Below are 23,812 nucleotides of genomic sequence, written 5' to 3' on the forward strand. Positions count from 1 at the left end.
CCCCCCCCCCAGTTCAATTAAATAGCTGCTTCAGGAGGTTTGGGGTTAACAGAATTTCTTTTCATGTTTTCTACGCTTGTTGAAATGGGTTTTAAAAGATCAATCTTCTCCTCTCTCTTAGTAAATGCAATAATTTAATTTTTTGCTGGAAACCCAAAGGTATTGTGTTGTGTGCATCAATTTTTTCATAGCCAGAGGTTGACCAGAAGTTTGTGGTGGGGGCTAAAAATGGACAGAGCTCAAAATGTAACTGAGAAGTTGTTTCCATATAATTCCTTTTATATTTTTACACATGTTTATATATATATGTATATATATATATATATACATATATATATATATACATATTTTTACACATATTTATATATATATATGCATTTTATATTTATATGTGAAAGCTTACTAGGAGTGAATTAATTAATTTATTGTCTGAATTTAAACCATGTCCATTGTCTCCACGCATCACTGGGGAAGCATCTCCTCTCCAGCATGCGTGAACAGCATAGCAAAAACTGCTAGCTACCATGAGCCATTTTCGAAGCTCAGAATTGTACAGGATACAAACAGCATTACGATGCTGTTCATTAAAATAGACTTGTGCGACAATTGGGCACCTCCAGAAAATTGTTACCTCCCAGGTTTGGTTTTAGTTTCAGCATTTAATAAGAGGCCATCTTTTCCTGCTTCAGTGTAAAATGAAAAATGAAATAAAAAAATGAAAGTTGTGAGGTGGGAATTTTGTGACACCTGGTGGAAACTGGAGAGTGGATTTGGGCAGTGAATTTACTATAGCAATGGAATTTCTAAAGCTACAGCTAGAGTGTTATCTGGAAGTTTGGACATTTTACACAAGCCTTTTAAGGGAAAAAATGGAAAACTTGAAAAAAACAGAAAAAAATGCAAAACAAGCTCTTTCTAAAAAATTAGTTTCAGAAAAGTGAATAAGAAATGACTGAGGGACGCCTGGGTGGCTCAGTGGGTTAAGCCGCTGCCTTCAGCTCGGGTCATGATCCCAGGGTCCTGGGATCGAGTGCCACATGACCTCCTTGCTCGGCAGGGAGCCTGCTTCTCTCTCCACCTCTGCCTGCCTGTGTGCTCTCCTTCTCTCTGACAAATAAATAAAATAAAATAAAATAAAAAAGAAATGACTGACCTTTGGAGTTATAGTAGAACTAATGGCCACAAATCAGAAATGCTAGTAGAAAAAGTAAGAACTTTGAAGTATACCATGAAGAGAAGAAAAAGTAAAATTTTTAGATTCTGAATTTAGCCCTTTTTGAATTTTATTAAGTCAATGCATGACTTCAAGAGAGGAAGAAAAATGTGTTCCATGAAAAGAAATGGCATTCGGACCTGGCTTCTGTCCCCACGACCAGCGTTTCTTCTATACTTCTTGGTTGGGGCACATGATTGTCATCTAGTTATACCCAAAGTCTGGGACATTCCTGATGTTCAAACAAGTTCCCCCTTCTACATTTTGGCAGCTCAACAATCCCATCTTCCTCTCCAGGTCATCTGGGATGATCTTTTATTTCAGTCTTAAATACTTCTACTAGCTCCAATAAATGGGTTCATGCCATTATCTTGTTCCTCTAGGGCCTGACTCTGGTCCTCCCGAACCTCTGAGACTGAAGTCAGGTCTCTACCTCCTATCCCTATTATGAGATTCTTATCCCTCTGGTCTGCCCATCTGCCAAGGCATACACCTGGGCATTCATTTCTATGGCTCTGTCATCCGTTTGCCACAACTGGAACTCCCTTTATCTTGTCCGATTCTGAGATTTGCCCCAACTGAATGTCCTACCAAGCCCTAATTCTGATGTTGACTACAAAGGAATTCAGGTAAAAGAGGAATAACTACTTAAAGGAATTATAGCCCTACCAGCTAGTGATGGAAAGTCTTCTCAGAGCCCAGCAGAGGGAACCTATAAGGTAAGTGGAAACTTCATGAGAAGGATGTTCTTATGCAAAAGCAGCAGTTGCTACCCAGGCTGCCTCACAAAGGCTGCCAAAGACCTAATCCTACTTCCTCTGGAACTCAGTTTAGGCAAACAGGGTGGAAATAAAAAGTGAACAAGGAGAATGCTATGGAGTTTGTAGACTATGGACTGAAATAGTGTTTTACATTTTTCCAGATATCTTCCATTGTATGTACATTGTCTTGCCTGATCTTTAGAAACATCTGGTTGTTAGGTGTGTCAAGAGTGATCATTCACCTTTTATAGATTAAACAACAGAGGCCGAGCAGGTTTAAATTACTGACAAAGGCCAGAGAGCTTCTAGTAATTGGCAGCGCTGAGAAAGGACCCAAACTGTCCTTGCTTCTACATCGTTATTTCACCAACAACCAACAAATGGTTGGTGAAATACAGCAGACCAAAATGAATAACATTTCTTCAGAGAGATTAGTTATTTCTAGATTAAAATGCCAGATTTCAATATTTAGATGATTTTTTAAAGATGCTTTAAAATCTTCCAACTCCTACAAAAGTATTGATGAAAATACTCTCTTAAAGACTAAAATTTTAACTGCTAGAGTATTTTGTCATACTGGTCTCATGTAGTTTCAATTGTAAATCAAAAGTGGGGACACTGTGGCACAAGTATCAGAAATTACAGTGATCTGCTACAGCTACTCTGAGTGGGCCGTGACACATTTTATTTATTTCCCTGCCAACAAGCAACCAAATCAGTAGTATTTGTAAGTGAAAGTATAACTGCTGTCACAGTGGTGATATATAGATAGCCAACAATTTAATCGGTATGTACCAGCTAAAAAGCCAATAGGAAGACTCGGGACTGCTGTGGGATTCCCTGAAATGTGGATTTCTTTGAAAGAAAGGCAGGAGACCTTTTTCCAACAATAGTCTCTTGACCTGAGCATAATCCCAAGAGTTTAAGGAAATTTCTTAAGTCTTGAACAATGCTCTGGTGACTTTCTGATGAAGTTTGAAAATGGAAAAACCTGGGAAAAAAGCTGGCTGGTTTCACTTTTTGCCCAGCCTTCCAAATTCCCTGGAACACTTGTTCTTTGGACCCAAACATGACACTCCACAATGTATGTTGCAGATGTCTGACATCATGTAGGGACAATACAGAGATTTCCCTAAAAACAAGAACCTTGTGAATTAGGGCCTTCTAGAAATCTGAATTGCTTGGTATAAAGGAGAAAATTTGGAGTAGGTATGAGTATCTATTCAAATATAGCTTTGGAATTTACTTCTTATTTAATCCTATACAGTACCATTTCTGATCATTTAGATTCCAGACAAATAGCAGAATACGTGATGTTATGCCTCTGAGGCTCTTACTCCTGACTGAGGCCCATCCCCATCCTGCCATCCATTATTCATGAGGCAATTTTGGTGGCTGCTTCTTCGCATCTTTTTTATCATTATAAGTATAGTCTTTGCATTATTTAAATTTCAGCTGCTCATGAGAAGAGCAAAATACCTAGTTTGGATTATTGCATTTCAAAAATCATTACTTGCAAGCTTACGTGTGCATAGAAAATAAGGTGGGCAATGAGGAGATGGTTGAGGAGAAGAGGGATCTTGCTCTAGTCTTGGGAACCTAGACCTCTGCAACTAATGAAATAAGAGGTGTGAACAAAGTGCTGCAAAGTACAGAGAGGGTAATATAGTCTCTGTAAGTGTCTGGGGGGAGCTTCATGGAGAGGGAAGTTTGGGGATTTATAAAGAGGCTGGAATGGGGAAAAGCAAGGGGAAAAGTCATTGTAGGCTTAGAGAAAAGCTTGACTGAAATGCAAGAAGGAGTAAGTCAGTTTGAAAACTTCAAGTAGTCTAGTGCAGAGGAACAGATCACGACAGCTTGAGTATTGTAGGAAATAAAAGAGGAACATTGGATTGGAGCCCAAATGTTGACACTTGCACCAAGGTCAAAGGAACACAGTAGCATATTTGGATCTAATATATGTAAAAAGAGGACTCCAGCTGTGGTAGAAAATAGTTTCTAAGATATTTTTCAAGTAATTCCTAAAAAAAAAAGGAAACAAAAAAAAAAAGTAAACCTTAGTTGTTAAGGGCAGATGATAATTTTATCTAAGTTTGCAAAATAAACTGTCTGCATGGATTTTCCAAAAATACGATATAGATATTGGAAGGAAAAAAAAATATGTGATGATGGGAAATTGCTACCAAAATAGTGTATGAAACCAAGAAGAAAATTCTTCTTGTAAACTTGTAAAGAAACATTAGCATGTTCCCATCAGTAGTAAAAATAGATTGTAAAAGTTCTTCAAATATATGACAAATTTAAACAATTAGAGGAATTTAGAATTTTTATTGGGATTATAAAAAGAATGGCTTGCTAAGCATGCAGACAGTATTTATCCTGATTTTTAATTTGGCAAAACTCTTTATCTCTCACAGATCACAACCAGGTCTGAAGTGTTTTAATTTTTGTAGATTTATGAAGAATATAATAAACAGAACAAAATCTCTGATTATTTTTTAAGAGAAAGAGAATGATACTTATACAAGGTCTTTCTATCTCTGTTCGGATGTAATAACAACATTCCTCATCACCCACCCTTATCTTACTAAATCCAGTGTGTCACTGTATTAGGGTGGAAGCCTTTGCAAATATCAGAATATGAATGTTAATGCAAATATAAATAAAATATTGGGAACCACATGGGGAATTATACCACTGACAATGACCAGAGTATCAGAGTAGTAAGTGATTAAGAGAGAGGGAAACTACAGTGTGTAAATCGCTGTCCACTCCTATGGGAATAACAGGGCTTCAGGAATCATTGTCAGAAAATTAAATGAGTTATCACACGTTAAACAATTAAAACAGTTCCTGTCCTACAGAAAGCTCTCTACAAATGTAACCATCAAATCACCTGAAAACTTGTTTATTTTGGATGAGCCCCTTTCTGTTGTTAAACCCAAGATCCTACCTATTCAACTGCCATCAGGTTTTAGTTTGGTTTGGTTTGGTTTCCCACCTTCCCTAATCCCTTCATTCTCTCTCAGTGAGGTTAACTAGTAAACCTGAGTCTGCTCCAAGCAATAGTCTGAATCCTTCTGGCCTTGCCCTCTGGGCTTTTGGATCTCTGTGCTCAGCAAGCATCCTTTCTCTAGAAGGACATAAACTCCATAGGATTCTCCAGTGTTCCCTGAGACTCTCCTCTGGGAAGCAGTGCCGTTTTGTTTTGTTTTTGTTTTTCCGAGGAGTTTCTAACCCAGATTGAAAAATGAAAAAGGCACATTAAAAATTAAATGATCCGTGTTGACTTGTAAACACCAGTGTAAGATATGTAGTAGGTGATCCAGACGCCATTTAAACGGGACAGATAAAAAGTGGTCAGGATTCAGAAGAGGGAGCAACCAGTGGGAGCTCAGGGAATCAAGAGAAGCTAGAGCAGTGATCTTCAAGGACAGATGGGGATTCACAGGCTGGATAGGAAAGACCTTAGTTTCTCTTGGAGAAAGATTCACGACTTGAACATAACCAGGGGGAAAAGGATTTCATCATAGAAAGGCGCGAGACCAGAGGGCTGGGAGTCAGTGACAAAACTACTCAATGGCCTGGTCCGGATTTAACTAGATAGAGGTTTGGGTGGTGAAGCCATGTAAAATGACATTTCAGGAAATCTTCGGGGTGAAAGGACAGAGATCCTTTTACATCCTCAGTGTTTTCTATAAAAGAAGACCCATTGATGATTTTATAAACACGTGGCATACTCAGCGTGCCATTTTAGCAAGGGAAATCTTACAGAAATGTACAAAATGCATGGGGTAGTTGAAGAGTTAGTCACAGAAATCAGTTACACTTATTTAATGCATGAGGTGACGCGGGCAGTCATTAGGAGGGTGGCTTGAGGAACAGAAGTGGAAGACGGATATGGATGACAAGAAGGAGACAGTCACTGGAACTTGGCAACCCAAATTGGGGCAAGGGTAAGGTGACTTGGAGATTTTAACCGAAAGGATGGAAAAGCATGGTTCCACTGAGAAAAATGACGAATCAGGCAAGAGGCTGTTTTTCTACTCCTATGGTGAAGTTAGGTGCGGTGGCAGGAACATCGAAATAAATAGCTGGTACATCGCTGGAGACAGGGGCTGCTGCTTAGGAAACAAAGCAGGACTCAAGTTTGGGCAGTTATTCTGCCAATTAAGCATATTTTCTCACAAGTAGAAAGAACGTCACAGTTCACAAAGCTCTTCCAGATGGAATAATTCATCTCCTCATTACAGTACAGGCAGGGTAGACGTCTCTGTCCCCATCCTTCAAATGAATGGACTGATACTCTCTGAGGTTACATAACCCACGTACACATCGCATCGCACAGAGGAACGAGGGTGAATTTACATTTCCTCACACATTTTAAAGTAGAAAACAAAGAGTCAAAGAGGTGAAAAAGATTCTAAAATCTCAGAATTGGAAACATAACCCAATAGCTCCCCTTTCCTGTTCAGACGGGCATGTCATCTATAGCACTGTTGGCCTAGAGACAAATGGCCACCACTTAATAATGGCCAGTGACAGAACCTCACTGACGCTCAAGGAGCAGCTTCAATTTTTAAGATGCACTTTATTACCAGAAAGGTCTTCTTTTTTTTTTTTTTTTAAGATTTTATTTATTTATTTGACAGACAGAGATCACCAGCAGGCAGAGAGAGGGAGAAGGAGAGCCTGATGTGGGGCTTGATCCCAGGATCCTGGGATCATGACCCGAGCCGAAGGCAGGGGCTCTAACCCACTGAGTCACCCAGGCACCCCCAGAAAGGTCATCTTTATATCAAACCAGTATCTGTTTCCCTGGTACTTTTAGTGCTATCTTGGTCCTTCTGTCCTTTGAAAAATAATTCTACTTCCTTTTCCACATGATAGCCTTTCATACGTTGAAGAAAGCTATCATGCCTCCCCAGTTTATCTGCGGCCACTTATTGAATGACATGCCTTCTAGACCTTACAATATCCTGGCCCTCTACCTTTGGATGCCTTCCACTTTTTCATCTTTCTTATAAATCATGAAGCCTGGGAATAAATTTATAATGACCTTAATATTTCAGATGTGTTCTAATCAGCAGAGGATGTATTTGCTCCATCAGACCCTTCATCTTGACCCATCTATGTATATTAATGCATGATCAGAATTCATTATCTTTGATAGCTGCCCCATCACTTTATTAAATCATGCGAAACATGAGAAAAAAATGCAGCTTTATGGCTTTTGAAATTTTACTGACATTAATCCAGGTCACCCCCATTCCATACTCTGAAATAAACTTTTTATCATGAATATAGTCTTTTTCCCTTTTTTTTTTTTTTTTTTTTGTCTTTTTGTCATGCCATCCTGTAATGTTGATCCATGATTCCTGGCTGCCAAGACCTTTTCTGAAGCCACATTCTGTCATTCAAAGTAATACCGTCAAGCCTTGGCTCAACTCTACATTTTAAAAACATGCTTTCTGCCTTTGTCCAAGTCCATTGTGAAACTATCAGCCAGAACAGGGCCAAGGATGGAGAGAATGACATCCAGCTGACATCCCTATCCTTCACAGCTGTGAACAGCCAACTTGTTCACAGTTCCCTGATTAAAAATCCCTTTCTTGGAAGAAAATGGCTAGTGCTAACTTATTTTGCCAATTGTTTTCTGCTATTTTGTATTAATCTAAGTAAACAGAATAGATTAAATTGGAGGTTCTTGGTTTACACAGCTGGTTGCAGAGAAACAACAGGAAACTGAGTCCCGTTTTTGTTTGTTTAGAACCAATGGGGAAAAATCCACTTTTACATGCATAAGGGAAACATCTAGAAGGTTTTAAAACCCCATGTACACAAATTATTCTCTAGGATATAATCCCCCTCCCAATGCTTACTATAATGAAGGGAGAGCAACTAAGCTGAACTGAGCTATGGATAGTGGGGTCTGTTTAATAGCTAAGACATTCACTCCCACACATCAGCCTCCAGTTTATATCCTTCAGACATAAGCCTCAGCAAAAAACAAATGCCACCCTCCTGCTTGGCTCCTGCAGAATCAAAACAATGTGAACTCTCCGAATGCCAAGGTATATGCCTTATTTGCAGCCCTCTTTCTTATTATCTGTGCCAGTGAGAGAAACAGACCCATGTTCTCAGGAGCGGTCACCCAGGTTCTCAACACTGTGTGAAAGGTTTCTATTAAAATAATGTTTTCATCCAGTTTGTATTTGCATAACCATAGAAGTCCTCTCCTCCTCTCTCTGAGTTAGGAGCCAGTGGCATGTGTTATTTATCTGTGCTCACTGAATGGAAGCTTTAGCTCTTAGGATCTTGCAACCTGTTTTTTTTTTTTCTCTGAAAATTGCTACCTTCTGTCCAGGGTTTGTCTTGCAACATTTCCTATTACACAATGCACTTAAGAGACAAAAGTATCATTTCTGCCCTTGCGCAGCATCTTCTACTGTTCACTTAGGATCCTGCTAGAGCCTTTAGAAGGATGACTCATGATACCCTCTGGCTACAAAGTCAGTTTAGTATCATAACCAAAAACGCCAGGGGGACCCTTAGGTTTTACCCAGGAACAAACTCATTCCCTGTTTATGTTTTCACTTCATAGTTGTTCCCGGTGTCCCAAAGGTCCATAACCTAATGTCTTGGTAATAAAACATGTTCTCCTATTACAATTGTGAAAAGTTCAAGAACAAATACACAGTCTAGGCCTTCAAAGCCCGACTCTAGTTCTCTTTGTTCATGAAGACTTCTCCACCCTTATATATATCTCCATTCTATAATGGAGATATAATATATATCTATATAATATATATTATATATTATATATAATAATATATATCTATATATCTCCATTCTATAAAGTCTAGTTTTCTTATTTCCTCTAGGGTTTCCTAAATCTATCCCATGGAACACTTCTGTGCCCTATAGTGTTAATAGATGTTGTATGGGATATGTGTCCTAAAGCCAAATAATTATAAGAAGCAGGTATGTTACTGCAAGGTTAAGCAGATTTCGTAACCACAGTGGGTCTCAGAGCCTTTCCACATGTCAACAAGTCTTGTGAATCTTTAGGGGTACAAAGTCATCTCAACTTCTTATGGCCCTCTACTGCCTAGAGGCAACTGGTGTCTCCCTGGCCCCACAAGTTTAGTGATGAGAACAGAATAACAGTAGCAAACAGTATATTTTAAGCTATACCCAGGAACTATATTATTAAGTAGAGCTGGGACTGCTGGTTTCCCTTGATTACGTAAGTGGGATTGTCCTGTTTCTCTTTTCCACTGCAGCAAATGATCTAGTGGCTGCCAAATTTAAAAATGGCAGTGCTAAAAAAACTGATAAATACCAAAGATGACACCTCTTTGGAAGCCTTTACGGACCCTTCCCTAATAGAAATGTTCGCCAACCCCATGATCTGTATTTTCCACTTGTTTTTCTTACACCTGCAACATTATTGGAGTCATTCATTGACATCTTGGTGACATTTCCCACTAGATTATAATCCCTTTGAGAATAGCCTGTACACCTCCTTGGCTTCATATTCTTGGCATTCAGCACAAGGTCTGGTTTAAAATACAAGTTTAATAAACATTTGTTAAGGGACAGAGGCAGAGAGAACAGGCAGGAAGACAGACCCCACCACTCATAGTGTCAGTGTGAGCCCACAGTTCTAGCTCACAAACCGCACAGTGAAAACCATGCCCATCCTTGTGAATGCTGTCATCATGCTGCCTTATCCATACCACGAAAGAACAGTGTTTGAAGCAGAGTAGAATTGTGACATGCATGCAGTTGTAAAACTTGTCAAAAATGTTATTTAACTCATCAGTTAATGAGGGCACCAGTAAGATCTTACAACTAGCTTATAGGAGAATTCCAAGAACCACACAGAAGAATATGCAAAAAGGAAAGCTGAAATCAGCTTACAAATAGAAGCAAAAAGGATCCATCCACAGAACAATAATCAGTTGCATCCCACCAGAAATAATTAATTTACATTTCTATGAACAAGAGTCATTTACATGATTATCCATTTTCTATCATTTACAGAGTTTTAAATAGCTCAGAAACAATGAAAAGCAAAGATAACCCAGCCGGGCAGGCTAAGCGGAACACCCACTAATCTTTTTTGGTCCATTTCAAAATCTTTGGCAGTTTTTCCTGACAAGTCTCCATTGTCCCAAGAGAGGGCAATACGTCCTCTTAGGTGCTGCTCCTGGTTTCTCCTGCATTGCTTTTTATCCTAATTTTCTAGCACTTGTGCTCAGTTTGGTAAGAATGGAGCTTATCTGAAAAAATTTGAGAAGCAGATTGTGTTGCCAAACACGCCCAGAGATCATGCCTATTCCTGTTCGGTGAACGCCACTGCTACACTATATAATGAGCGTGAGCTATCTCATCTGATGGTTCCTTGGTTCATTATATAAATAGATCTCGGGGGGGGGGCACCCCTCCGTTCCTCTAGGTAAACAGTCAAATCCCACCTGAACCTTCCCCTCTCAATATATCCATTTAATGTTTTCTACCTTAATTATCATATCATGTTTCCTGAACTGAGGAGGTATCATATTTTTTGATCCATTAAGGCTCCTGAAACAATTCTGGACTCATACTCCTCAATATGTACTTTCTGCCTGTGAAAGTATTTTAACTTTCTTTTCTTCTCCTTCTCCTCCTTCTCCTCCTTCTCCTTCTCCTTCTCCTTCTTCTTCTTCTTCTTCTTCTTTTTTAAGATCAAGGTTTAGGGAAAATTTTAAGTGTTTTATCTCATCATCTCCCAAAAGGAACAGGCTTTTGCCATTTTTCTATGCCTCCTTTCCATAAACATAGATTGCTTTTGGCACAGCTTGTGTTTTCACAATGCACCCAGCTAGTACAGGCATTTTTAAGTTTAAGAGGTTTTTCTCCTTAGGGACGGTGTCTGGAGTGGTAGCAGTCCTTCTGCAGATTCTGTCTCCTTTGTCTACTTGCTCCGGCTTATGCCCTGAACCTTCTCTACTTTACACTCTTTGAAAGTGCACTCAGCTGCCTACAAATGCCCAGAATATTTTTCTGCATCTCCTCTTGACTAGGGGAGAAAATTAAGATAGCTATGAGTTTTCAATTCATGGAATTCTTTTATTCAGAAATTTTAATGTGTGGGATAAAGGGATGGCACATACCCAGTTAGGAGCCATCTATACATTCATTGCTATTCTGATCAAAATTCCACCATCATTTTTCAAAGAGCTGGAACAAACAACCCTAAAACTTGTATGGAACTAGAAGAGACCCAAAATTTCTAAGGAAATGTTGAAAAAGAAAAACAAAACTGGGGGCATCATGTTGCCTGATTTCAAGCTTTACTACAAAGCTGTGATCACCAAGACAGCGTGGTACTGGCACGAAAACAGACCCATAGACCAGTGGAATAGAGTAGAGAGCCCACATATGGACCCTGAACTCTATGGTCAACTAATCTTCAACAAAGCAGGAAAAATATACAGTGGAAAAAAGTCTCTTCAATAAATGGTTATGGGAAAATTGGACAGCTAGGTATAGGAGAATGAAACTTGACCATTCTCTTACACCATACATGAAGAAAAAGTCGAAATGGATAAAAGACCTCAACATGAGACCGGAATCCATCAGAATCCTAGAGGAGAACATAGGTGGTAACCTCTTCGACATCAGCCACAGCAACTTCTTTTAAGACACGTCACCAAAGGCAAAGGAAACAAAAGTGGAAAATGAACTTTTGGGACTTCATCAAGATCAAAAGCTTCTGCACAGCAAAGGAAACAGTCAACAAAACAAAGAGGCAACCCACCATGGAATGGGAGAAGATATGTGCAAATCACACTACAAAGGGCTGATAGCCAAGATCTATAAAGAACTCCTCAAACTCAACACTCAAAAAACAGATAATCACATCAAAAAATGAGAAGACAGGGACGCCTGGGTGGCTCAGTGGGTTAAGCCGCTGCCTTCGGCTCAGGTCATGATCTCAGGGTCCTGGGATCAAGTCCTGCATCGGGCTCTCTGCTCAGCAGGGAGCCTGCTTCCCTCTCTCTCTCTCTGCCTGCCTCTCTGTCTACTTGTGATCTCTCTCTGTCAAATAAATAAATAAAATCTTTAAAAAAAAAAATGAGAAGACATAAACAGACACTTCTCCAAAGAAGACATACAAATGGCTAATAGACACATGAAAAAATGTTCATCATCATTAGCCATCAGGGAAATTCAAATCAAAATCACATTAAGGTACCAGTTAGAATGGCCAAAATCAACAAGACAGTAAAGAACAAGTGTTGGAGAGGATGTGGAGAAAGGGAAATCCTCTTACACTGTTGGTGGGAATGCAAGCTGGTGCAGCCACTTTGGAAAACAGTGTGGAGATTCCTTAAGAAATTAAAAATAGAGCTACTCTATGACCCTGCAATTGCACTACTGGGTATTTACCCCAAAGATACAGATGTAGTGAAAAGAAGGGTCATCTGTACCCAATGATCATAGCAGCAATGGACATAGTTGCCAAACTGTGGGAAGAGCCAAGATGCCCTTTAACAAATGAATGGATAAAGAAGATATGGTCAATATATACTATGGCATATTATGCCTCCATCAGAAAGGATGAATTACCTAACTTTTTGTATCAACATGGATGGGACTGGAAGAGTGAAATAAGTCAAGCAGAGAGAGTCAATTATCATATCATTTCGCTTATTTGTGGAGCGTAAGGTATAACATGGAGGACATGGGGAGATGCAGAGGAGAAGTAGTTGGGGGAAATCAGAGAGTAAGACAAACCATGAGAGACTATGGACTCTGAGAAACAAACTGAAGGTTTTGGAGGGGAGAGGAGCACGGGGGTTGGGTGAGCTTGGTGATAGGTGTTTTGGAGGGCACGTATTGCATGGAGCACTGGATGTTGTGCATAAACAGTGAATTTTGGAACACTGAAAAAAATTAAATTGGAAAAAAATACATCATTCTGTGAGAATCATAGATCAAAGCAAGTCAGGTTGCAGTGAGTATATAGTTTAATACTCTCGTTACAGGGAGAGAGTGAGAACTATTTATCTAACCTTAACAGTACACTGTAAATATGTTACCATCTATAAGTGGTTGGGAAAAAAAATTCCCTTAATTCTGTCACGTATTTGTATATAATTACTGTCTAGGTGATATCTGCACATAATACTTTCAGCATGAAAAATGCTAATGTCCCTCAATGACTATATTTATTATTAAAGAGCATATACCTTCTCTAGTATCTTAGCTGCAGATATTTTAATGTTTTGAGTATTGGGTAATAATATAAAAAAATCCCTATGTTTTATTACATTCATCAGACATGAGGTGCAGGAGATGTTGGATTTCCAACGACCACTCTGCCTCCTCAGGTTGTTCTATATCTGCCCGACTGTGGGCTTAGAGCAGGGGAAAATGGAGCAGCAGGCACCTGGCCTAGAATCACAAACTAGTATCTGGACAATATGTGATGCGGGTACTACGGTCTTTGTGAAATGTTGACAACCCTGGAAATACATACATACATACATACTAGAAACAAGCCAATAACCAAGTTGACAACTGTCATCTAAACCTGTCATTCTATAAATAGCCTTTTTACCACTGCATCTTCATGATCCCATATACTTAAGTTTTGAATGAGAGGAAAAACCTTAAGCTTTAAGGATCTGGGGTCTGTGATGTAAAGCATCAGTTCAGAGATAGTGAGGGGACCTGAATGACAGGCTTATCACCTAGTAATGGGAAAGCGTCAGGACTGTCCTTTTGTCATAATTTCACATTGATCATATTGTATTATTCCATTTGAGCATCACTATTATGGCAATAAAATCCTTCCTTCAATACTTCTTTCTAAATCCTTCTGCTTACGTTATTATTTTTTTTTTCTCTTCAGCAATACTTTCATGCGGGAGGAAATGGCCTGAAAAAGAATTTCTTGGAGAAAAGCCCAGATCTTCAGTCTCTGAGATACGCTCTCAGTCTTTATACCCAAACTACTGATGCCTTGATAAAGAAATTCATAGACACTCAGACCTCACAGAGTAAGTAACACACTGGATGTGAGAATAGAGTCAGCTGAATACAACTAACATTCAACAGAAGAATTATTATAAATACTATTAATAATTTTTACTACAATAAATTAAACCATCAATTAGAATTGAAGATTATGTTTAATAGAAAATGATCAATATATTTCAGCCCTCCTGAATTACAGTTTTAGAAATAATTTCAGTAACATGAGGATCAGCTTAATACTAAAACTGTATGGAATGGTTGACTCTTGGTGATTCTAACTTCATAAGATTTAGTAAAACCTAGTTTTGAATATCGACAGTCATGGTAGTCTCTTTAATTCAGTATAAGGGTGTAGTGTTTGCTCTTCCCGGTAACGTCCAAAATATGATAATAATTCCCCAGATCTTGACTTAAATCGTAAAATCTGCTCTGCGATTTCCAGAAGAGAAACCTCATTTTACTCTAATTTTACATGAAAGAAATTTTAAATTTTACTTTGAAATGAACCAAGAAGCAAACACATTCTTGGACAATTGGATTTGTTTCATGTGGCAAACTTTCCACCTCATATAGGATATTACTAGTAAGCAGCCTCTCTTTCAAGTTCCTTTGTGATTTATCATATTTTGGTAATTATATGAATTTAAGATCTGGCATTTCTGAGAGATTATTAAAAATGTCAATATAAGTCACAAAGAGCCAAATGCAGGATCAAACTTAGAACATAATAAATCATGCCATAGAAATAGTAAAAATGAATATGAGAACACTATCTTCATCCATGAGGAATCCTCAGGAAAGAAAGTATACAGATTTTTTTGTTCCCATGATGAAAATGCTCCAAACTTGTCTGTGTTTCTTCATGAATATTTGAACTTTTCTAACTACATCACAGGTAGGTGCTTTCCCTGTAATACCAAGGCATGTGCTAGGTACGACCTTCGCCTGTCTTTAACACTGTAGTTTCTGAGAGTGCCCAATCAAATGCAACAAATAGTCCTTTCCATGTGCTACACAAACCCAGGTTACCTCTTGGGGTAATTTGAGAAAGGGAAAAAGAGTTGAGCTCAAAAGGGGTTGTCCAGAGTTACAGAAATATTCAAAACATTGCTCCCTTCAATCCATCATCCCTCAAGATGTTCCAAACTTTATAAATATACATTAGAATTACATTCTAGTATCATATAGAGTTGCAGTTTTATTCCCAGAAAATTTGAGTGCATGAAACCTTTGCTTTGCTTTTATGGTATACGCATGGTACACACACACACGCACACACACACGCACACACACATGCACAGAGCCCATTTTGTAGCATAGATGTCACAGCACACAATACTACATTATGTGTCTCAGTTTTGGTATAAGGATAAGTAGGAAAAGAGTTTGGTATTATTTATTAAAGTTGAAGATTTGCCTTCCCTAATACCTAGCAATTCAACTCCTAAGTGCGAATCCAAACGAAATGTGTGTGTATGTGCACCACAAGACATGCGTAAGAAAATTTGCTAGGAAAAAAAAATGTCCATTAACAGTTGAGCAAATATTGTAGCATATTTGTACAATAAGATCCTATAGAACTATAAACCTACACAAGCTACAGTTACATACAACATGGATGAATCAGAACAAACAAAATATTCAATAAAACCAACCAGATACTAAAGAATATATAACATATAATATTATTACTGATATTAATAATATATAATATTAATCACTCAGTATTAATATATAATACTGAGTGATTAAATGTATAAGAATTCCAAAACCTAAACCTCAGTGTTCAGGGATACACAGTAAAGGGACAACACATAACAAGGTAAGGATTTCTACGAAGTAAGGAGAGCAGCTCTCTCCAGGGAATAGGGACTAAGGACTTCTGTGGCATTGGCAGTTTACTGTACCTTGACCCAGATGTTCTCTTTGTGATGTGTAACTAACAACATTTAGCTCTGAATATGCTTAAAAACTGGTACAGAAATAGAAGGGCTAAAAAAGAAAGAAAGAAAGAAAGAAATAGTGTCAAAATCAAAACCAAGAATTTATTTTATTGCTTATTTTAATTCAACTTTGTCATTAATGGGTCTTATAAGTATAGAAGAACCTAGTATATCTTGTTCACTTCTTTTCCTCCTCCTCCTCTCTCTCTTTCTTTCCCTTTTGCTCCTTTCTCTCCCATTTTCACCTTGATTTCCTTCTTCTTTGTTTTGGAATCAATTTAGACATCCTCTTTCTCTAGTGATAAAAAAAAAAAAGAAAGAAAAAACTGCTAGGGATCGAGTCCCATTAGAAATTTATGAACCACAGAGTTCAAGTGAGAACTATCAATTTGGAAAAACACTGTCTTCTCTTTCTATTCCAAATATTGGGAAATAAGCCAATCCAAAATGGATATAGAAGTATTAAGTACTCAAGTGAAACTGATAGTTCATTTTATAAGAATGTTTATTATTCTACAAATGAACTGCAGTAAGAAAGCACCATCTTATTCTGTATTCACTTTATAAATATTTACTGAGTATCACCTCTGAATGAAGTTTCATACATTGAGGCATATATTCAAAACTGAACATGATGTTATATATACCAGTTGCTCTAATATGGCAGTTCTCCAGCAGGGTGATTTGGTTCCCTATGGACATTTGACAATATCTGGAGAGTTTGGTTGTTGTATCTGGGAGTGGTGGTCATGTTACTGGTATCTAGTGAGTGGAGACCAGGGACATCGCTAATTATCTATGGTTCAAAAAAAAGCTTCCTACAACAAAAATTTATCTGGCCCAAAATGGCAGTAATGCCGAGATCAGGCCATCCTGCTCTTATGACTGGACTGAAGTGAGAAGTGTTGTAACTTAGGTCATGTCAGAAGAGGAAAAATTTTAACTTCAGAAGACAGGAAAGGCAGAAAGGCCAGTGGGTAAACTGAGTCATGAGGTGATAGAAAGAGGAAGTCATTCTGGATATAGAAACTGTCGAGGAAAGTGTATCTACTTCTGCTCTTACTTTTAAAATCCCACTATGTCAAGACCATCCATGGTTTATTTTTATTATGAAATAATATTTTGCTTTTAAAACAAAATTCTCCTCACTTCCAATTTTTTTTTTTTAAAGATTTTTTATTTATTTATTTAACAGAGAGAGATCACAAGTAAGCAGAGAGGCAGACAGAGAGAGTGAGAGGGAAGCAGGCTCCCTGCCGAGCAGAGAGCCTGATGCGGGACTCGATCCCAGGACCCTGAGATCATGACCTGAGCCGAAGGCAGCGGCTTAAACCACTGAGCCACCCAGGCGCCCCTCACTTCCAATTTTTGATCAGTAAATATATTTGAAAGTACCTCAGATTTCTCTGCACCATTAAAATATACAGAAGTACTGTTTTAGGTTTTGTGTAATAATATTAGCAATTACTTTAATATTTGTAGTAATTATCACCTCTTCTTCCTCTTATAGTTGATGCAATGGTTCAGATTGGGTAGTTAGCTTAAAAAATTATACTTTTGTTGTTGTTGTTTTTCAGGGATATATTACTTACAGTTTGAGAAGGTGCTACAAAATTGTTTTCTTGCATCTTGATTATAATATCCATTATAAAAAAACTTTTCGAAGAGCTATTTCATTATATCAAGGGCCCTTTGAATATTTCATGCAGTAGCAGACAGTGAGAAATTGTATAAAAGTTTAACATATTAAGTGGAATTTTTTTCAGTGTATAACACAATTTGGAATGAGGCACAGAATGATTAATTGCTGAGCTACTCTCTGTCATATTGTTTCCTTATCTAAGCTTGTATAAGAGCTTGAGGAACCTGAATCTTAAAAGCTTTACAGACAAAGGGATATTTATGGCTCTGTTACAACTGGCTCATAAAAAAAAAATTAAACTTAATGAGTATGTGATTTAAAATATATGAGATAAAATATTTTATTCCATGATCTGTCCTGTTAACTTTTTATCATCTTTGAGTCCCTGCTTATTTAAAAAATCAGATCCTTTTGGTCATTTTAATGACCTGTTTCCTGCTAAAATAGAGTATAAAGTATTTAAATTTGAAATAGAAATCAGATAGCTACTGATTCACATTTGGAATCTGTGAATATGTTCCAATGTATACATTATGTATATAAGGCATTAATTATCTCTAAATTAGCTTCCTCCAGCTATGGGAGTTATGTCCATAAGTAGAAAAGAAACCCTTCTGAAATGGCTCACTGAAGAAAGGATCTCTTCTTATCAGAAATGTAGGAGAATTTAACATTGATAATATTTATTTCACAAAGAACTGGCTTCAGAATAAAGAAATGACCTACTACTGGATGTCACCTATCGGTAAAAACACCAAGAAATATCCTCAGCTAACATGGGGGAAGTAATATTAAAATCCACTTGGCCATCTTCAGTTTAATACTGATTGGACAGCACAGTCAGAAATGGTTTCTCATTTTAGCTGATAAGCCTTGCCCAGGTAGCCAGAGATCTGGAATCCCATCCAAAGGATTTTATGCCACAGTTTTATCCCTGGGCCAGTGGAATTCAACTAGCTAGCACTGCCTTCCAAGAGGAGATGTTAGTATGTTTTAGTAGTGCAGGGGGAAAATTGAGAATTTATGACATTTGGCTCTTCAAAAGTTGCAGTTGGTCTGAAACAAAACTGGATGAGACTCTTCAGTCCAGTCAAAAAGGTGTACTCAAATAACTTTACTAGGAGTGGCGATGTGATATGGTTCGGAATATGCTGAATCCTTTTCCAAAGTAGAAATGGTAAGGGTCAGATAAAGTTACTGTACTGCTGAGCGTTACTATATAGCAAGTCAGCTGTCTACCACTATGCAGTGCATTCCAATAATCCTCGGAGGCCGGTAGCATTATCCATACTTCTCAGATTAAGAAATGTCATCACAAATAGATTAAGATACATGCTGAAGTCATGTAGAGAAGTGGCAGAAAACAATGTACTTCCCACCAGTTCATACTTATTTTTTTCTCATACTTATTTTAACCAGAAATCAGAATATCAGAATATATATTACTTTCTATAGCTCACGCTTTCTTCTTTTTTTTTTTCCACTTTTTTAAAAGATTTTTTTTAATTTGACAAGGAGAGAAAGATGAGAGGCAGGCAGAAACGGGGGTTGCGGGGGAGCAGGCTTCCCGCTGAGCAGGGAGCCCAATGCAGGGCTCGATCCCAGGCCCCTGAGATCATGACCTGAGCTGAAGGCAGAGGCTTAACCCACTGAGCCAGGCACCCTTCTTCTCTCTTATTTTGAATAACCGAGTTTACTTCAGGCTCCTTACTTTCTCATTTTAATATGACTTAATCTCCCTTCTTTGCAGGAAATAATCTTTTAATTTTTTTTTTCATGTCAGCAACAAACTGTATCCCCAAACTTCTTCCTTTGCTTTCCAGTTTCTCCTCATTCTGGTTGCTGTTACGGGGCATGCTTAGTGTTCAGAACACTAAATATTAATTAGAAGTAATTGCATTGGAAAAATTCAAGTTGAAGAAAAGAAAATTCATACTGGTTTCAGAAAGCCCTTTCTAACATAGCCTGATTTCATTCCTCTGGAATATACTGTGTAGGATATTGTGGCTTTAGACAACCTTGCCTATCCTAATCTTCACCGCTCTTGTCCCCCACCAGCAGTAACATAATTTTGTAACACTCCCTAGCACATTGACTCATATCATGATTGCTAGTTTATATTTCTCTCCCATCTCAATGTAGGAGGACAGAGACCTTGCTTACTCATCCCTGAAATCTATGTGCTTAGAACAATGTTAGATACGAAAAAGGCGCTCAGTGATTTTTAGAACTAATGAGTGGTAGAAAATTAAATGTAGGAAATTAGAAATTATGTAATATGACATAGTCCTCATATTTGAATTGATAAAATTACAAACCTTTCAACAAATCTTTTCTGAAAGTATGCCCATAGCCCTATGCTAGACACTGCAGAGCACCTGAAGTGTGTGTGTGTGCTCCCACTTAGGAAAAAGGCTTACAGTTTGATGGTGATACTGTTCAGTAGTTCTCAGACAAGGTAAAAGGTACTAAGTGCCTAAGAGAGATACAAAGGGATGTGTAAAGTTAGATGGAGAGAATAAGATTTCTAATTTTTATTAAACGATTGAAACCATGTTTTATTTAATCTGTTACATAAAACTCAAAAGCAACCAGGAAAAGAAATGAAATACATGACTGTTTTCAGTTTCGGCCATGGGCAGATTCATATATGCCTTCATCTGACTCACGATTAGGAGGATTCACCATGTGTCAGCCTTTGTGCCGGATAAACTGCAACAAAAGGTTAGGCAAAATGTTTTCCATCCACCCGTCCAAATATACCCTTATTCTCTCCAGAAAGCTGAGTTCTATGGATGGCAGCTATGGACTCTCTCACTCCTCGTTTCCCATTGGGTCAGCCCGGAGGGGGCTCCTCTGAAACTCCATGGGAGGAAAGAACAGGTCAAGTATTCATTCTCCAGGCGCTCTCTGGGCATGGTCCATTCAGGCTGACTGTGTCTTTTCAAAGTACCTTTCCCTATAGTACTCTCTCGTTCTAGAGCCCACAAACTACTTCTGTCCCTCATATTTTATGGCCTATGGGTGTTAACAGCTCCACCACTCCTTTTGTTTTTCCTAAATTCCTACCTAAACCTTCATAAACAGTCACTTTCTTAAACCATCCAAAATTACTGTTTGCTATTGATACCCTGGCTGATACAAAGGCAGATCTTTGCTAGGTTTTTCTTTCATGCTGACTCTCCTTTATGTCATAAAAAATTTATACATAAAAATAAGCGAGTCAAGTGTCAGAATAATTCTCTTTGGAGTGAGATAAAAAATCACATTTTGATGCCTGAGCTGTCCAGAATGAAAAAAAAAAAAAAGAAGAAGAAGAAGTGTATTCGTTTTTCATTCTCAGGAATATTTCCATTACACTCTGGCCAGGGCATCAAAATCTCAGATCTCCATTTCTCATAACGCAATTAATCTTACCCAGCATCTCATCTTCTCTGGAAACATGATGGCATCTTGAGACAACTGAGAGTCATTGGTAAAATCATTTGCAAAATAAGACCTGTCCTTATGGCACAGATTAAGCAGGTGTTGCTTGTAGACCCTGCAATGGGGAAATTATTATTTCTAGAGCACTAAGCTAAGTATATGTATTTGTAGGTCAGAACTGATACACTTTCATTGCTGCTTTTTTTTTTTAAGATGAATAGTTGAAAGACTTTGTCCTAATACTACCCATATAAAATCTGTGTGTGTGTGTGTGTGTGTGTGTGTGTGTGTGTGTGTGTTTTGTCCATCTTTTCATTTCTCAGTTGGGTGAGGACCAGATATCATTCCCAGGTCATGAAGAAGATCAATGCAATTAGAACCTTGTTTTCTAAGATTAAGTTGTTCTGTTACTTGCCTCTCAAAGGCTAATCTTGTGAAAATAAATCTGAATGGAATGTATATTTATCTAAAACAAAATTTTTGTTTTGCTATTAGAAACAAAACACTTGACATTTGGCATTACATTCAAAGATCTAAATAATAAGTACCCACACTTGGAGTTGACTTTTTAGGCATCCTCAAATACTTTTTTCTCACTTGATTCTCAGAACAACCCTGTAAATTCAGACAGAGGTCTTCAAGTTATTGGTCTGATATTCTACACTGCCTCTGGGTATTCTTTTGAGATAATAATTTCACCCAAAAGCAAGAGAAGGCATGGAAGTGATTTGAGCAAGGGGGCACTGTGAAAAAGTAGAACGTTTCTCTGACATCTCAAAAAAAGAGTGCAAAGTAGATAAGAAGGAAGCAGGCAATTTGGAAGCTGGGCTGGCAACAGTGATGGAGAGATATGGGGAAATTCATGATTTAGTTCAGCAGTACCATAGGCATGGGCTAGTGAAATAAATCTTGTTAAATTAGTAAAGATCTAGGATGATAAATTTCTTTTACAAGATTCCAAAATAAAGCAACGTTTGCTTCTGTGTGGTAAAGTTATGATGGATTTTTTTTCCACGTGCTTAGAACTTTCTGCACTTTCAAATTATCTGAAAAATTGTCCCAGCATTTCTTTTTCAATCATATAAAGAACTTATAAAACTCAATACCAAAAAACAAGCCAATTTAAAACTGGGCAGAAAACATGAATAGACATTTTCCTAAAGAAGACCTACAGATGGCTATCAGATACATGAAAAGATGCTCAATATTACTCATCATCAGGAAATGCAAACCAAAACTACAGTGAGATACCAACTCACATGTATCAGAATGGCTAAAATCAATAACACACGAAACAACAGATGTTGTCAAGGATGTGGATAAAGGGGAACCCACTTGCACTATTGGTGGGAATGCAACCTGGGGCAGCCACTCTGAAAAACAGTATGGAGTTTCCTCAAAAAGTTAAAAATACAACTACCCTTTGACCCAGCAATCACCCCACTAGGTATTTTCCCAAAGAAAATAAAAAATACTAATTCAAAGAGATACATGCATCCTGATGTTCATCACAGTATTATCTCAATAGCCAAATTATAGAAATAGCCCCAGTGCCCATCAATTGATGAATGGATAAAGAAGATGTGGTATATATGTATGTACACACACACACACACACACAAACACTGGACTGATACTCAGCCACAAAAAAGGAATGAAATCTATTTGCAGTGACACAGATGGAACTAGAAAGTTCATGCTATGGGAAATGTCAGAGAAAGGAAAATACCATATGATTTCACTCATAAGTGGAATTTAAGAAACAAAACAAAGAAGCAAAGGGAAAAAACAGAGAGGGAGGCAAACCAAGAAACAGACTCTTAACTCTAAAGAATAAACCAATGGTTACCCCAGGCAAGGTGGGTGGGGGATGGGTGAAATAGGTGATGAATGCACTGATGATGAGCACCAGGTGTTGTATGCAAGTGTTGAATTACTATATTGTACACCCAAAACTAAGATTACACTGTATGTTAGCTGGAATTTAAATAAAAAATTGTGAAGAACATACTTTTCAAAGTATGCAAAGTCAATTACTTTAATTGGATTCCAAAGTATAATTAACCCAGAGTGATAAATTTTGAAGTTTTTCAGGGCCTTAGATTTAAATCTGTGGGCTCTAATAAACAGCCCAATTCAGCTTCCTCCTTAGGATTCAAAAGATCTGAAAATTGCTCTGGGGGTAGGAGAATTATCTGGGAACTCTACACACACACACAATTACCATATATTTATATACATAAATACATTATATGTGTATTTGTAATTGATAATTTATAAACCTTATTTAATGAAGAAATTTACCAGAGTAATTATGTAATACGTTGGTTAAAATTAAGCAAATGCTAAGTCTATGATAAAACAGGTATTTTCAAAATCATATAATACTTTCTTATTGTAAGTAACTATGATTTTTTTTAATGTTTTTGTTATTGATGTTTTAGATCTGATTGGAAAGTAAAATCAAGGTTAGAATCAGTGTTTTGTAAATTTATGGAAATACTGACAAACTGAGATGTCAGAAAAACATTTTACAAATCACTGAATCAGGAAAGCAAAATGCAGTATAATATCTCTGTACCTACTGAGCCATCACATCTGTTTTTTATTCACTGAGAACAGGTTTTGTGACCAATGGGGTCAGTGGTATTAATTGAAAAACCACAGACTATTGCCTCACAAGTTCCATATGCCCTTTATAACTAACTTCTGAGAAAAGACAGGGGATATTTTCTTCTTCAATCACCCCTTAGCACTAGAAATTAAGCCTGTTATTAAGTATTCGATTTTGCTT

The 23,812-nt window shown here is 37.7% G+C and overlaps 1 protein-coding gene across 3 annotated transcripts in view; it reads left to right on the plus strand.

Annotated features, from left to right (window-relative positions):
* UNC13C (unc-13 homolog C) overlaps positions 1-23,812 on the plus strand; it is a 629,711-nt gene that overhangs the window by 561,586 nt on the left and 44,313 nt on the right. For all 3 annotated transcript variants that reach the window (XM_046009970.1, XM_046009972.1, XM_046009971.1), the window contains one exon: positions 13,883-14,030. In XM_046009970.1, coding sequence (XP_045865926.1) covers positions 13,883-14,030 — 148 coding nt within the window. The remainder of the gene's footprint in view (positions 1-13,882; positions 14,031-23,812) is intronic.

This window comes from Meles meles, chromosome 6, assembly GCF_922984935.1.
Source record: "Meles meles chromosome 6, mMelMel3.1 paternal haplotype, whole genome shotgun sequence".
NCBI classification, from domain to species: domain Eukaryota; kingdom Metazoa; phylum Chordata; class Mammalia; order Carnivora; family Mustelidae; genus Meles; species Meles meles.